The sequence below is a fragment of the Crinia signifera genome, chromosome 4, assembly GCF_055691185.1.
Source record: "Crinia signifera chromosome 4, ASM5569118v1, whole genome shotgun sequence".
NCBI lineage: Eukaryota > Metazoa > Chordata > Amphibia > Anura > Myobatrachidae > Crinia > Crinia signifera.
In genome coordinates, this window is record NC_139220.1 from 277,035,314 (window position 1) to 277,052,719 (window position 17,406).

General features: G+C 45.5%; 1 protein-coding gene across 4 annotated transcripts; it reads right to left on the reverse strand.

Moving 5' to 3' along the window:
- Positions 1–387: 387 nt before the first annotated feature.
- TMEM150A (transmembrane protein 150A) lies at positions 388–11,998 on the reverse strand. 4 transcript variants are annotated; one of them, XM_083184649.1, is made up of 8 exons: positions 11,856–11,998; positions 8,273–8,447; positions 7,188–7,235; positions 5,430–5,516; positions 5,243–5,310; positions 4,882–5,009; positions 4,373–4,550; positions 388–3,308 (listed from the first exon to the last, which is right to left on the reverse strand). In XM_083184649.1, the coding sequence occupies exons 2-8, from the start codon at positions 8,335–8,337 to the stop codon at positions 3,067–3,069; spliced, it is 816 nt and encodes a 271-aa protein (XP_083040775.1). In that variant the 5' UTR covers positions 8,338–8,447; positions 11,856–11,998; the 3' UTR covers positions 388–3,066. The 4 variants fall into 4 exon arrangements, with proteins under 4 accessions (XP_083040775.1, XP_083040776.1, XP_083040777.1 ...); XM_083184650.1 differs by having other exon boundaries at positions 8,273–8,450; positions 11,856–11,949; XM_083184651.1 differs by lacking the exon at positions 11,856–11,998 and adding an exon at positions 11,653–11,797 and having other exon boundaries at positions 8,273–8,450.
- Between the last annotated feature and the right edge of the window lie 5,408 nt (positions 11,999–17,406).

Below are 17,406 nucleotides of genomic sequence, written 5' to 3' on the forward strand. Positions count from 1 at the left end.
AGGTGGTAGAATTAATTTTCTGTCGAGTACCAGGAATGGACTGCCGGTAGTAGAGAACCACGGAGTCACCAGAACCTGAGGAGGGGGAAGTGGCTCCAGCTCAATAGTAGCTGATCTCCATGTAATCTTCATAGCGTGCCCAACATGGCTGCCTCAACTGGTACGCTCGTGGAAGGGATGAAAAATATATGAATGTCACAGCTAAGCTACTTCTAGCTTAAGGAAACTGCAACCACCAATCTCTTCTAGTCGTGACCTATTCCACCCAAGGTAATACAGTGCATCCAACATGGCCGCCTTAGTTGCTTTTCCACAATTAGACCAGTTAATCATATTTTTACCCTAGCAACATCTTAGGAATGTAAAAAATTATTTTCCACACAAAAGTTGGTAAAATTCCACTTTTATTAACAGTTAAAAAAAAGAAAAAAAAAAACCCCTTGAGGATCACATAGAAAATAATATATTTATAATACCCTGGAGCTATCCTGTAATGCGACGTCCACTATTAGAGCAGCATGTACAACTGTGTGGATCCCCTGGAATACTGGAGAATTTTCTGGCCCTGCTGAACCAAGATTTCCTGTATGTGATAATTGGCAGTGAGGAAGTGTAACAGTATCAGACAGGAAGAGTCCTCCACACCCAGCGGAGGCAGCAACAGTCGCCCTCCAGGAAAAGAAAACAAAGCCGTACACTTACAATTTTAAGGCTTGTGGATACATGACCCTGAGGTGGGTGACATAACAGTACATTGTCCCTGCCTTGCTTGAGTATCACATTGTTACACCTTGTGATTGATCTGGGTACTGCACGCTGATTCATTATTGCAAAAATACTGTGTGAGAGGTTATCTTACTTATTCTGGACAAAACCCGCAACATAGAAAAACAAAAATTCCCATATATTCAGGCTTTACTGTACCATCATATCAGGTACATCCAGGACACTTATGGTTTACACCAGGAGAGGTCAACATGTGGCTCTCCAGATGTTGTGAAACTACAAATCCCAGCATGCCTTGCCACAGTTTTAACACTCCCTTATAGCAAAACTGTGGCAATGCATGATGGGATTTGTAGTTTGACAACATCTGGAGAGGCACAGGTTGGCCAGGCCTGGTTTACACCAATACTGTGGCTGGATGAATTTCATTTAAGCCTGCATTTCCCATAGGTGTCCTGAATGAGGGATACTGTGGCAAGCCTGTGCGTACAACACCAAAAATAAAACAAAAGAGAACATGGAAATTGCGAGGTAACAAAGTGCTTTGCATCATTATCTAACTCCTAGAAACCACACATTTACTTGCATTAATTTAACCTGCAATGTACAAATAAAAGCCTGTTCTCTATTCTTAATAATGAGCTAATAGCACCGTGCTACTGAATTTTGGGTGTGGTATAGCTCACAGACAATGTCTAGGTCAGGCATGGCCAAACTGTTGTGAAACTACACATCCCTAGCATTCCCTAATAGCAAAACTGTGGCAAAGCATGATGGGACTTGTAGTTTAACAACAGCTGGAGGGCCATAGTTTGGCCATGCCTGGTCTAGGTCGACACATTCAAAAAGTCGGCATGAAAAATTTCTACACCTGAAAAGGAGGAGCGGTTTTCACTTTTTTTTTTGGTGTCGCTGTCAACACCTGAGCACTTGGACCCTTAATTAGTGTACTGCTTCCGCTCGTAAACTTTTTGGTCAGGTGCATCGATTCGCTTCAATTGATTTCGGCACTATACCGTTCCCAGACAGAGTCCACGTGGATGGTCAAGTATGAAAAAGTTCAAAAATGAATATAAAAATCCTCAAAAATGTCAAACTTTTGTCAACCGGGATGCGGTCATTTGGTCTACAGCATGATGGTCGACAGTCAGTAGGTCGACACCATTAGGCCGACATGGGAAAAGGTCAACATGGGTCTAGGACGAAAGGTCATTAGTTCGACAGTGTCTAGGTCGACATGGGATGTTTTACTGTTTTTTTTAAAGCAGACATGTGCCGACAGGAAGTATTTCATGCCCCACCATCCAATAGGTCGTGGTGGGAGAATAAAATAGTGTGCCGAGAGTAGCGAAGCACCGCGCCTGAAGCATTGCGAGTGCATCGAGCGATGCGGTGCACATTAAACTGTGTCCATGTCGACTGTGTTGACATTCGGGTCAAAAACAGTGAAAAAACCCATGTTGACCTAGACACTGTTGAACTAATGACCTGTCAAACTAATGACCGTTCGACCTAGAACCGTGTCAACCTAATGGGGTCTACCTAATGACCATCATGCTGTAGACCAAATTATCCCAACCCTGTCAACCTTGTGATGTGGATTGTCGACCAAGACATTGTCTGTCAGCAATCCGGATTTGTAGCAGGAATATGATATCTGTATCATTGTGGTAAATAATAAGTTGTTTACATCATCCACATATGAACAGCAAGTATCCCTATACAAAACACATCACCAGCAATCCAGAGGTACTTTGTGCGTAGCACCATTATTTTCAGCTCACAAATGTGTTATTTTTGCCCTATGTGTGTAGTCCACGTCCCACGGTTATTCAGAAAACCACATGGTGTCTCCCTACAGCAAAACCCAGATACATTAGTGGCCTAAACACACAAACACATAGAAAGCATCATGTGGGCTGTACCAATACACAGAAAGGGGTCAACAACTGGTTCCCTCTTAAATATACTGCAACCATATGAATATTGGTTCAGTCCACAGAGTGGCTTCTTCCACTGTGTGTAGGCAGCTGGTGCACTTCGAAATACACCCACCAGTCAAAAGAAAGAAAAAAAAAAAAAAAAATGAAATTATAATTTCCCCCAAAAAGTGTTAGACATGAAAACACACATGGAGAAACAAAATAAAAGTGAGCATCTGTGAATACTTGTCTTATATAACCCATTTGTTGTCAGTCAAGACTATTATATGCCTGCCTGACTGTAAAGAGTTAAAATTGGCTTACAATTCTTATATTTGGTAAAAAAAAAAAAAAAAAGTCTTAAAAATAATCCTGAGTGTCAGGGATTGGTGGGCCATTGCCCCCCACTCCATCCTCCTCATATCATGGCAATCCGCTCAGGATTACAGTTGAGGTGAGTGGATGTGCTGCTGCTTCCAGGAGACTTGCAGCTGCGGGCAGCAGTGCTTTGAAGAGCGGCCATGATCGTGTCGGTGGAAACGGAGCCAAACTCGTAGGCAAACGTCCCATAGAAGACCAGTATGTCCAGGACAAATATCCACTCGCAGATTGCAGCCAAGTGCTGAAGGAGGAAGCTTTCATGAATGAAAAATACGCCGCCTGAGCACAAAATTAAGGGAAACACACTAGAAGTTCATCAATGTAACCTTTTCCAATCCAATACAAACATTTCCAATGCTCTAAACCCGTGGTACTTAACCTAGGTCCTCAAGGCACACCGAAAGTCCACGCTTTACGGCTATCCAGGCTGAGCCGATTTCAGTCGGCTGCGATGAATCGGGCCATGAAATTGGCTCAGTTTGATGTCCCCATCCGACCCAAGCAGGTGATCGGACCTGCTGCCCATCCAACCACCCGACCTGGGACTTCCTTCCCCGTGTGGCGGGGGGCAGGCAGAGGGGTATGCACAGCAGGTGGTGTGGTGGGCAGTTCATAGGTAGTGGCGGCTGGAGCATTTTGCCGGGCGGCGGGATGCGGCTGCTGAATATTTTGTAATGACTGGACAGACGTTGATTGGCTGAGAGGCTCAGCCAATAAACGTCCAGCCAGTCATTTCAAAATATTCAGCAGCCACATCCCGCTGCCCAGCACAATGCCGCTACGCAAGCTCCAGCCTTCCAGCCGCCGCTGCCTGCCACTACCACCACCGCCTGGCCAGACCCCCCCCCGCAGCAGCTCCACGGGAGAATTACATGCAATAAATCGCATTTGATTTATTGCATGTAAATGTGGCACATCAAGAGTTGCCGTGGGGCTCTGGGCAAACTGGACCGACTTGTCCTTAGGAGAAATCGGGCCAGGGTATGGGGGCCTTTAGGTACAGGTGACTTCATTTGCACCTCGGTCAGCTTGATTATACCATCGGTGAATAAGCAGGGAAAGCCATAAAACCTAGACTTTTGGTGTGCCTTGAGTACCGCATTTGAGGCCCACTGCTCTAAACAACCAGTTTACCCTGCAAGCAGCCAATTAGTCATTTTGCTTTTCTACTAATCCTTTGCGCCCTCCACTCCAAAAAATGCATTTCACTCATTTCTACCCTAGCAGATATATAGCAGCCCAGTTCCACCTCCTCAGCATAAAACACACCCGAATATACACAATACATTTTGCCTGCATACTATTCACCAGAATACATGAAATACTGGTTCTGTGAAGGATACTCAGGACAAGGGATGTTAAGGCCACAGTGGTCAGGCTTACACGCAGGTGTCCCACCCAGTAGTCTAGAGCGCTAGCAGCCAGATGGTACGTGAGGATGCAGTTGAGACATACGAACAGCAAACCAGCTGGGAAAGCCACTCCTGCGCCGATGTAATGGAGAGACTTTGCATAATCCACCTGTCAAACAAGGACAACTCAATGACTATGATCTAGAGCAGGCATGGGCCAAACTAAGGCCCTCCAGTTGTTTGTGAAACTACACATCCCAGCATGCCTTGCCATAGCTTTAGCATTCCCAAATAGCAAAACTGTGGCAAGGCATGATGGGACTTGTAGTTTCACAACAGCTGGAGGGCCATAATTTGAACATGCCTGATATAGAGTCTAGACAGATGAATATTCAATATAAAACGGATGCGCTACAGAAGAACAATACAAAATGGAAGAGCCCACGGATCTAATACCAAAACGATTATACAGACCTAAAGTTGTGGTGCGGTGTTCTTACCTGGAAGTTTCCGACCATGACTAGACCTGCCGCGTTGGTGCAGCCGGCGATCAAAGCAACAGTGTTCAGCCAGGAGCTGTGGCTTAGCTCGATGACCTGGCTGTATCTCAGCAAACAGATCATCACCACTGAGAGAAAGGAGAGTCAGGGAGAAGGGAGGGACAGAGGACACAGGGCTGAGAGAGGCAGGGGATGGATGGGGAAAAGTAAAGTGTTTGGGTTGAGAGATGGCAATGGGAAGGGTATGATAAGTGCGGTAGGAGGAGGGAAAGGGAGCGGATGTCAGTGAGGGTAATAGGGAAGTATGCTAATGGAAATTATGGACAATGAACAGATAGGAGGATTCTTGGGGACAACTCACCCATAAAAGCACCAACATTTCCAATCAGACTGAAGAGGCAGCTCTCAGGCGGGTATGTCCCGCACTTACTGATTAGACAGGTAAAGACAATGGTGTCAGTACTTATATACATTTAAGGTAGAAAACAAAGGCAACAGGGGGCTAAAGAGCCCCGACGAGGTTAAATAGAGGCAGGGTGAGCAATCACCTGATGAGGGGGACATCCTCTAAGGTGCAGCAGGATTTAGGTGTCCCCTGCTTAGTGTTGTCATCGGAGCACGTCACATTGTACGTCCTGTAAGAGATGTGTTACACTTGTGGGTACATATGCAGGCACTCCTGTTGTCTCTACACTAGGTCTCTAATATAACTAGAGGTAGTCATGCTTTCCTCATCCAATACCTTTCCAGCTTTTGGAAAATTCCATTGTGTTGCCTGATAATGCCTACTTTAGAGAAGAGTTCCCAATCTTGTACAGCAGCTGTGCTACACATGGAGCTTTGATTAAGGTGGGCAACAGGAGAGTATAAAGGGTTCCCCCATAATGTGTAATGAGCAATAGAAAAGGCCAGATCCTGCCAATGCCTGAGCTGTGTGTCTGATGAGAAGCCCTGACCTGGTACATACAGATAATAACGTCATTTGTGCAGAGGAAATGTCACCGGAGACATAGTTTGCCTTAGAGAGCATATAGCATGATAAACAGCCCCACTTAAGGCCCCCATACATTAGTCCGACTTGTCCTAGGGACAAGTCGGACCTGATTTCTCCTGCAGCTCGCCGGGAGGGGGAAGCACGATTAGGCACTTGATGTGCCAAGGTTTGCATATCATAAATCGCATGGATTTATCATATGCAGTCCCCGGGGAGCTGCAGGAGGAGGGAGTCGTGCGGGGGACGGCAGCGGGATGCCGGCTAATTGAGAGCCGAGCAGGGAGAGGCTGCATATGGCGCCGGGTTGGAGGAAGCTGTTGCGGTGGGGTGACAGCGGGAGGCGAGCAGGGAGAACTTGATGACGCTGGCTGCCGGGCAGCGCCGCAGCCAGGAGGAACAGATAACTTGGAAAAAAAAACGCCCATAGAGATGACTAGCAAGCCATTGATTGGCTGAGACCTCTCTCAGCCAATTGCTGATTGGCTGAGAGAGGTCTCTGCCAATCAATGGCTTGCTAGTCCTCTCTATGGACGTTTTTTTTTATTTAAAGTTATCGGTTTCTCCCGGCTCCCGCCGCTGCCCGGCAGCCAGCGTCATGTCATCAAGTTCTCCATGCTCGCCTCCTGCTGTCACCCCACCGCAACAGCTTCCTCCAGCCCGGCGCCATATGCAGCCTCCCCCTGCTTGGCTCTCTATAGCCTGCATCCCCCGCCCGCTGCTGTCCCCCGCACGGCTCCGGGGCTGGGCTGACCTCCCGACCCCGATCCGATGCGCATCGGATCGGAGGGGATGTCTACAAGTGCGACTTGGGCCGATTTCACTGCCCGATTCATCCGAATCGGGTGAAATCGTTCTCATATTGCATAGTGTATGGGGGCCTTTAGATGCTAATTTCCATCTGAGGAAGGTTGGAACCTGACCCTCAACTTGAAAGGACAGAGTAAATCTGGGAACACCCATGGCTAGATGCGATAAAAGTACACCAAGTGCATACCACTGCTGGAGATGAACAGCAAATGCAGGACTATGAAACTGCTCATACACGGCAAGATGCACTAAGCTTCAAAAGTGATAAGCCAATCAGCTCCTAACTTCCATGTCACAGACTGTTTTTTGAAAAACGACAGGCAGGAGCAGATTGGTTGGTTGTTTATCACTCTCCATTTTATCACTTTTGAAGCTTAGTGCATCTGGCCCAAAGATTGGATAGGCAAAATGTGGTAACTCCAGGATAGGATGTAAATCACAATGCCCAATAAACATATCAGCGTAACAGAGAGAGAGAGAGTGAATATGTAAGCCTGTTATTTACCAGTTTTCCACGGGGCAAACATGATGGTTCACCACAGCCATTGCATACCTGGGGGAAAAAACAAACGCAAATGAAGCACTAATATTGGCAATCACTTGTACAGTAATACCCACCCTACTCTCACACCTCATCTCCTTTCCTAACAAGTAACGCTGGCTGCCTATCTTCTGAGAGCATTTACCCCCATGCACAATAATGATCAATATTATTGTGTTTTGCTGTCATTGTGTGGCTGTGGGTTTTTCAGTTTCACCAGTGATATCACTTGGTGTGTGGATAGCATAACATACTAAAGTCTGGCCTATTAAAAACCCATGCACTAAGCAGATAACTTCACTACACTACTTTTACATATAGCAGCTGCAGCCCCGTAACCCAGCCCCTTATCCCATAACCCAATATTTATTATGCTCTGTGAAATGATAAAGTGGCCAGTCAGCTCCTCACTATGCCATATGTGGTTTGTATACCTATGGGCTATTTGTATATGGTTGCCTCAGTCTCTCCTTGTCATGTCCTCTAACCATCCTTCTGAATTGTAAGTCACGGAACACGCTAAGCTTTGTACATTATGTTTTGATATGGTCTCTTCTATTCGTATTTATGGTTTACTTTCCTTTTTATTCCTGTCCTCATATAGGGCCTTATTTTGGTTCATTCTTTCTGACAAAATCCTTCTTAGATGGGCAAAACCATGTGCACTGCAGGTGGGGCAGGTGTTACTTGTGCAGAGAGAATTAGATTTGGGTGGGGTTTTACTACAAAGTGAGATCTATATTGCAGTGTAAAAATAAAGCAGTCAGTATTTTCCCTGCACAGAAACAAAATTACTCACCCAAATCTAATTCTCTCTGCACATGTTACATCTGCCCCCCCCTGCAGTGCACATGGTTTTGTCCATCTAAGAAGGATTTTGTCAGAAAGAATGAACCAAAATAAGGCCCTTATTCCAGACCCCTTCTTTTCAAGTTGTGCATGTTTGTCATGTCTTGTGCTTATTCTGTTGTTTTGGGTGTTACTCTACAATTCCCAAAAATAAACGCAATTTAAAAATGAGTCCATCTGCAGAAAACAGGTGTACTTACACTATCCATATCCCAGGGATGGAAAATGCAGACAGGCTGATGGGTAGGACAATCCAGCCAGTCATTAGTGAGGCAGGTCCAGGGGTCAAGGGAGGGGGACGAGCAGGCCACACAGAAATCTCCCCAGCACACCATCAGCAGGCACTAGTCACCAGAGCAAGGGACATTTCACTGACTGCTTGTGTGAGAGAAGAGAGAAATTACTAACCAGTGGGAAGGATTACACATAATGAGAAAGTGCAAACGTCAGCTTGTTACTACTGATATTTCAGCATTAAAGACACATACTGTGAGAAAATGTATGAAAAAATGACGAATAGAAGAAGGGGAATCTATATTGTTATGTTTGCACTAACAAGCCGCAGGGCATGGTTATCATGTAACAGGCAGCTATTATTGGAATAAAAGGTATCATGTGATTATTGTCCTTGGGGCTTAGGGCAGAACTACTACTGATATGTATAATACATAATGCAAGCGCATGAAAAAGTGGGGAAAATACCCTGAACCTCCAAAATGTAGTAAACAAGACTGGATGACAGTACAGATGGTTAGAACTGGCCATAAGTAAAGTATTTGAGGTTATCAGAATGTGTTAAATGGTTGGAGAGAACACATTTCCCATCTATGCAATGCCCCAAATTAATGTCTCCGGTCTTTCAAAGTTGTTGTGCTTTTTACAGGATTCACCAGAAAAACTACAAGACTGACCTACACATGCTATTTACACGCCTCTAAGGCTGGGTACACACTACAGTGCCTGCCAAATGTCCAGGTGGTCGGCAATGGGTGCCGGATGACTGACAGACAGTCAGGATTCCGACAGTCATTACACCAACGCCAGAATCCCGGCTATTAAAACCCTGACACTCGGGATCCCGATGGCCACTGGCTATTCTCCCTCGTGGGGGTCCACGACCCCCCATAGAGGGAGAATAGAATAGGTGGCAAGCGCAGCGAGCCACTGTGTCGGCAGTGTGGGGAGCCCGCAAGGGGCTTCGTTGCACTACCCCTGCTGTCTGAGTCCGGGCAGTCGGGATCCCGACATCGGGCTAATGACTGCTGGGATCCCGACTGTCGGTGTGCTATACCATACCCATTGGCAATACTACCTTCAGGCTGGAGCAGCGGATATAGGCCATACGGAAATTAAGGAAGGAATGACATACTGTTCCGTCCTTCGGCTAACGATATCTTCCAACCAAAAGACATTGCTAATGACTGCGCGAATTGGAAGTAAACACACTATGCGATTTGTCCTGACATCGCTGTAGTGTGTACTGGGTCTAAGTGCATTATTTCCTAATTTGTCATTTTTACCTTTCTCTATTCTTCACATACTTAGTGGCTAGGAACAAAGAATAATTTTACCATAGCTCAGAATTATATAAACTACTGGAGATATTGGAAAAAATACTATGCAAGGAAATGACTGTTTACAGTAATATACTAAGGTCAGTGGCTGGCAACTGAAATATAGGGAGGTGTGCATTTTCTTATGAAGAGTATGTGTGAAGAGGAAGATAGTCAGCGGCAAGTATATGTGAGTATTAAGTTAGGTACCCAATATACCATTGTACCAATAATCAGGTCCTCTGCCTGTTTTATTGTATAGTGTTTATGAGCAATTGTTTTGGAGTTTTGCCGATAAGCTGGAGAAACAAAGTTGCTAATTTCACTGTCCCGCAGTGTGGGCGCATTCTCAATAATCGGTCCAGACTTCCCACATATTTTCAGGACTAATTTATTTTTTCGAGTGGGCAGACATGTAAAAAATGCTTAGTGTTGCTCAGATACTGAAGCCTCCGATTTTCAAGAAAACTGCCCGGACAAATACAAACTTTGGCTAGTATGTACTAAACTTTTGAAGCATAAGGAAGTTACAACAATATGTACTTTGACTGGAACAATAATTGATAGTGTGCAACCTTAGAATAAAGAGGTGAGCCCATAAACATGAGGCAACAGGTTTTTAAATTATGATCAAATGAGAAAAATAATCTTTTGGGAAATGTGTGCCTGAAAGTCCTATTCTAAAGCTGTGTGCACACCGAAATATTTATCTGTCCAATCTGTGGGAACAAAAATCAGGTAATGTATGTAGTCCCAAATGCTGGAAAACAGACAAAAAAGATTGTTTGGATAAACTTGTTAAATCACACAGATTTAACCAGTTTGTCTGAACAAGCATTGTCTGATTTTTTTTTTAGATAGCATTTCAGAGCGAATAATTCATTGTCATATGGTCCCATATATTATTCAATTTTTTTTCCTTCCAGACAGATACATTGGTACTTCCTCATCTTTGCGGCCACCACTTACGCTACAGAACTTGCGTAGCATACTGCGCACCACGCCATCATCTATTATCTTTAGTAAAGTTGTGGCGAGCGAAGCCACCAAGCCCGTGAGGGGACAATGATGCTATTCTGAAAGCGGCTACCGTAACTGGCGTAAGCGGTGGCCGCAATGATAAGGAAGTACCAAGTTATTTTTAGGAGTGTATTCAAATTTACTTAAGGATAACCAATATAGAAATCTTGTAATTTAATATTCTGTGGGAAAATACGGCTGTGCTGAATATATATATACAAATAACAAGATCACAATAGCAAGTATTAAGCAGCGCCCTATCTTCACATGGATTTGATAACATAAGCTGTCTTGCGATCAGTGTATCCTATTTAGCAAGGAGGATTGGCTGCAGCTATTAAGTAACGCTGAAATGCAATCATTATGTAAGGTTTAATAATGGACAGTAAATTTACAGCTATAATTAATGATGACTTATGACACAATTACTGTAATTTAAAAACACCCCGTATATACCCCCCACTGCTGCGGGATATTATACTTAAGTCGACCTGGACTGAACCAGACCGAAAGATTAACAACATATTGTGGTCATCTACTGGCAGGACTACACAAGGGACAGTGCGCCATATGTTATCACATCAGAGGGACAAATGATCTACTAACCAAGGTCCCTGTCATCCACAGTGTCATTACTGTGCCTGTGTCAGGTATTAATCTCACCTAACAGGGTGCACACATCACTACTGATCCCTATAAAGGGCTGCCTGTGTCCCACCAGCCACATCACTGTTACTACAGCCACCAGCTGGGGGAGCAGGGCACAGATGTGTGTGTGCTGCTGGGAGGATGGGCAGCAGCAGGACTGCCATCGTGTATGTGGATGCAAGCTGTGATACTGTGCACAGGACCCGGGCAATGCATCTGCCCGGTGGTGCCATAATCATAATGTACATTTCTGCCTCCGTGCAGCAGGAGATTACCCCATGCTGCCCCCATCTGTGTACCAGGCAACTGGGCTAATCCTGTATTAACACACCAACAACCGCATACTACTATACACTTACATGTAAACACACCTGCAGTACATGGCAGTCGGCAGGATATACGCCGCACACAATGCAGACACGGGTGACACACAGCATAACATACATCCACAGCACACTGAGGACATATACACATATGCAGTCACAGCGGTAGACGCATGTGTGCACACATATACATAAAAACACAATGACAACACAGCTCACACCCCCCACGGTATACACACCCGCTCCCCGCTGCCCCTTGGTCCCCCGGAGCCTCCGCCGAACAGTCCTTCAACTCATTAAACTGCCTTAGTGCGCGCTGGCTGACGGGGGTTGTAGTACAGAGAGGGCTGAGCGCAATGGCTCTCAGCACAGACGGGACTACAATACCCGGCAGACCCTGCGCTGAGAGCGTAGCGTAACAGGTAACGAGAATCGCAACAGCGTCGTGACGTTCATAGGTATGTTGGAATGAAGGCGCACCTGACGTCACTGCGTGTACTCATTGTAAACAGCTCCCTATGTAATAGCCCCTCCCCCTCCTCCTCCAGGAAAGCCACGTGACACATACTCCACTGAGAGAGGATAGATATACACAGTCCCACACAGGCAGGCAGGGGGCTTGTAGCCATTACACAGCAGTAGTCATGGAAACCGAACTGATCACATCGACATCGTAAAGGCAACGGTGAGGTGTAAAACAGCGTGCCATTGTCTCAGTGATAGACACTATCATGGAGAGAAATATACAGAAGGCGATATAATACAGCATACTTGCCTACCTGGCCCTCTCCTTCAGGGAGAAAATGCTCTGTTCCTGGACTTCCCTGGTAATGTATGATTGCCATCACCTGTGGGGAGCTGGGTAATTGATAAGAAAGGTGTTTCACCACAGGTGATGGTAATCATACATTACCAGGGAAGTCCAGGAACAGAACATCTCTCTCAAAGGCTGGTTTCACACACTCCGGCTCCTGCCGGAAGGTGAAATCCCGCACGGCCAGGGAGCCGTGCCGCGCCGCGCCGCACACATTAGTTTATCATGGAGGGGATGGCCACAGCCCGGCAGCCGTCCCTTCCAGTGGCGGGTTCCAGCTGCAGCCGTGCGGCCGGGCTGTGGCCGTCCCGTGTGAATGGACACAATAGTGTCCATTCACAACTAATGTGTGCGGCACGGCTCCCGGGCCGTGCAGGATTTCACCGTCCGGCAGGAGCCGGAGTGTGTGAAACCGGCCAAAGGGTCAGGTAGGCAAGTACGGAATACAGACAAGTGGAAAGTGCATAAAAAAAAACAAGGTAAACACAAAATGCTTAGAAGTACTGTATGGTGTGACTGCATGTGCATTATAGCTTCAAAAGAAAAAAATGGGGGGGGGGGGGGGGGGGGCAAATGCGTTGACTATCTACTGAAGACTCTTGGACTCTTTGCAAGGAAATCAATGTGGAGGAACACTCTGTTCAACATAATAATAACAAGTTTATGTGAACGTACAAGCTACAACATGCCGTGAGTGTGGTATGCCGAATATCTATTCTCTATGAATTAGAAAAATATACTTTTATACATCTTGAATACCACACACAGAGGCAGAACTCTGGGAGACAATGGAGTCATCTGCCGCCGGGCTCCTGCTCCCAAGTGGGCACTTCTCCTCCCCTGCAATTTTAAAAACACTTCTGAGTTCTGAAATATATGTCTTCTCTCTCTCTCTCTCTCTATATATATATACTGTGTATATATATTTATATTTCATAACAGACCATACAGTATATACTGTACACAGTATATATATTTTACATAAGGTTTTTTGTGTGTGTGGGAGGAGGGGGGGGGACTAATACACATCTTGCCTCTGGGCAACTGTGATGAACTTACGCGACTGACCACACATGTGAGCAGTGGCATAACTTCATAAATAGCCCCCCCCCCCCAAAAAAAAAAGGTACCCCCATTCCGCTGCTGCCTTTGTAAATGGGACATGCAGATCTCTGCGGTCCCGGCGCTTCTCCCGGCTCAGCTCCTCTCCTGCTGCTATTGAAATCAGCAGAGTGGGAGATTTTAATAGCAGCAGGACAGGAGCCGAGCCTGGAGAAGCGCTGGGACCGCAGACAAGTAGATCTGCATGTCCCGTTTAAAGAGGGACTGGCGGCAAGCTGCAATGGGGGTATGGCAGGCAGCAGTGGAACTATAGCGCCCACACTTTACTCAGCGCCTCCCTGCCACCTTGGGGTCTGTGGGGCTATTGTTACGCCACTGCATGTGAGTTGGGGTACAACATTTATTGATCACTTTCCACTTGGAGAATGGTTATGAAAATAATTTTAAAGAAGCCTTTATGCACAGGGCATTTATCCGCTCATATGGGAGTGGGGTATGCAAACATTATGGACACCTATTATATATACACACACCACACCATTTTTTTTTAATAACAACTTTATTATACATTGAAAACAGGATAGATTCTCAGTTATACAGCGCTCTCAACCGCAGCTGGATTGCTAGCCAGGAGCACCACTCCTTTATACATATACCAAAAACAAAAATAGAGGGTAGCTTCCCAGCGCTGGTTGGATCTGATGAGTATTAAATGCCCGGTGTTCCCGAGTAGGTATCCTATAGGACCACACTGACCTTGGTGTTGGTCCCTATGTGCACAAAAAGGTATCTTTTACTGGCTCAAATTCACAGGGTCTTGTACACTTCTATCCAAACACGGGGATATTACAACTGACCTGATGGTGGGTCCCTATATGCACATCACGGTTTCTTTAAGAGGCTCCAATTCTCTGTGACACACATACACTCTGTCACAGATATTACTGACCTGGTAGTAATGCCCTATGTTCACATAGGGGTTTCTTTAATATGTCCCAGCTGGTATAATAAGTCCCCAGAGTCGAGTGCCGTGCTTTCCAAACACTGGACGGTATATTGTGAATAAAAAAGTATTTCCAATACAGATAAAAAATCTAAAAATGGGAACAGGATGGGGAACAGAAAACTCTGGATTACCACCACAAAACCTTCTCATCCAGATTGAGTAGGGAGCAGGTGGGACCGATGGCAAGGGTCTATCCAAGAGTTGTCTGTGTCTCCTTCCATACACACCAACGCGTTTCGAATTTAATCCTTCCTCAGGGTGTAATAATGGTGTCCCAGTATGGGGTTTTTATACCCAAACCTTGATACGGGGGTGGGAACAATCCTGCCCCGGTCTAGGGAGAGTATCAAAACCGGGTTGAACTATAAACATAAAAATATAAATATCTAATTTACAAGACACTAAAAAAGTTACACAGATCCAACAGACACAAATATATACAGATTTACATGCATAAATTCATAAAATATACATAGTCAATGTGCAAGGTGGGTAGGTAAAGTCCGTTCCAGATTTTCAATGAGTGCTTGTCCTTGCACGTGTCTCAGGACACGCTCTGACGCCGGAAAAAGCAAGTGATGCGGCAGCGTGGGTCCGTTTCCGGAAGTGCGCTTGTTGGAACGCATCACTTGTTTTTTCCGGCGTCAGAGTGTGTCCTGAGACACGTGGCACTTCAACCTGGTCTACATATTTCCCCAGTTTCCTATGATTCCACGGGTGAGATTGTCGACGGACTCTTGGCGGCTTCCTCTGCGGCAGGATTCATCTAAGGCAAGGGCCCCTGTACCTAGCTTGTCTAAATTTGACAGCCTGGCTTATGAAACCTCCTTATTGAAGAAAAAGGGGTTTCCTGACGCAGTTGTCCAGACTATGCTAAGGGCTCGTAAGCCGGTGTCTGCTGCAATTTATCATCGGGTCTGGAAGATTTACATCAGGTGGTGTGAACGTCAGAAGGTTCACACTTCTAGATTCAAGGTGTCTAGATTATTGGCTTTCCTTCAGGATGGATTTTCAACTGGGCTGGGGTTGCAGTCCTTAAAAGGTGCAACTTTTTCTTTCAGAAAAGGATAGCTCTGTTACCTGAGGTTCAAACCTTTTTACAGGGCGTAACCAGACATAAACCTCCATATAGGCAGCCTGTGGCACCTTGGGATTTGTCTTTGGTTCTGTCAGTATTACAGAATCCTCCTTTTGAGCCGTTAAGGTCAGCTGACCTTAAATTTATTTCTTGGAAATTGACTTTTTTTTTTGTTAGCCATTGCTTGGGCGAGGCGTGTATCGGAGCTAGGAGCTTTGTCCTGAAAGTCTCCACATTAAATTTTTCATGAAGATAGGGCTGTGTGCGAACAGTTCCTAAATTTCTACCTAAGGTTGTCTATTCCTTTCATTTAAACCAGGAGATTGTGCTTCCGGTGTTTTCCCCACCTGACGGGGCTAAGAATAGGGACAAATTAAAGAGCTTGGACGTAGTTCGCGCCTTGCAAACATATGTGGAAAGGGTAAAGCACATCCGCAAAACGGATTTGCTCTTAGTGTTGTATGATGTGCATAAGAGAGGGAGGCCTACTTCTCAGCAGACCATTGCCAGGTGGTTAAGGTCAGTAATTGCCTTTGCTTACACCAAGGTAGGTAGACCTATTCCGTCTCAGATAAATGCCCATACCACCAGGTCAAGGTCAGTAATTGCCTTTGCTTACACCAAGGTAGGTAGACCTATTCAGTCTCAGATAAATGCCCATACCACCAGGTCAGTTGCTTCCTCTTGGGGTGTGTGTCATGGGGCTACAGCGGAGCAGCTGTGCAGGGCTGCCACTTGGTCCTCTGTTCATACCTTTACCAAATTGTACAGGTTCCATGAGTTTGCGTCTGAGGACGCTTCATTTGAAAGGGCAGTGGTAAGAACTGTCAGTCTGAGCGTACCCTCCCAAATGACGGCTCGTGAACGTCCCAGGGTTAGCTGTGTCACCAGGATGGACGAAAGAGAAAAGGGGATTTTTGTAAAAACTTACCGTTCGAACCCCTTTCTCTGAGTCCATCCTGGTGACACAGCGATCCCTCCCTTACACTCAGTAAGTTATACCTTTCATGTGTGTCATGTTATGGTTATATGATTGTGCATGTAAGATGTTCGGGCATTGTACTGAGTTATGTATCCTAGTGTGCTTTAGAAGTTGAACTGAAGCATGATGGGATGCAGAAGGGAGGAGCCTGCTTCCAAAGGATTTCAGCATAGGTGCCTCGGCTCCTGCGGACCCTCCTACATCCCAAGGTTAGCTGTGTCACCAGGATGGATTTAGAGAAAGGGGTTTGAAAGGTAAGTTCTTACAAAAATCCCCTTATGTCTATATAATAATTGCATTTCAGTTTTATGAACCCTTTACACGTGTTATTAAACTTCTTCTTACGGATTCACTTGTCATTTCACTTTTAAAACGCTGTTTATTCTTGTTGTATATGTTGTTGCTGGATGTTAAGTGTTGGAAAGTCCGAGGACAAAAACGGCCGCAAACTTGTCAATCCACCCCCGTTTCCAACAATACAGACTCGCCTCCACAGGGAGACGGGGTGGTAGCAGGTGAGCCCCTCTGGGATCGAATACCTTAATTGACAAAATTTCCACTGTTGGAAATATCATCAGACACTGAAGCTCGAGGAAAAGAAATTCTGTACTGAATTAAGAAGAGGATTCTTCACCATTAGAGCAGTAAAAGTCTGCAACTCATTGCCGGTGAGGGTGGTTACAGCAACTACTGTTAATGAATTGAAATCAAAACTGGATGCATTTTTGGCCACTAAGGAAATCCTATAGATATGACTTATTCAAGTCAGTAGTTACAAGTTAGATAGGTTGAACTCGATGGACTAATGTCTCTTTTCAGCCTTAATTACTATGTTACATTGAATACCC

Bases quoted from the DNA above. Each gene is read 5' to 3' on its own strand.
- TMEM150A (XM_083184649.1), bottom strand. From the start codon at position 8,337: ATGACTGGCTGGATTGTCCTACCCATCAGCCTGTCTGCATTTTCCATC. The intron at 5,311-5,429 runs GTGATTGCTCAC...CTGTCTAATCAG, and splicing joins GAGGATGTCCCCCTCATCAG to TAAGTGCGGGACATACCCGC. The intron at 5,010-5,242 runs GTGAGTTGTCCC...CCTTTCTCTCAG, and splicing joins AAATGTTGGTGCTTTTATGG to TGGTGATGATCTGTTTGCTG.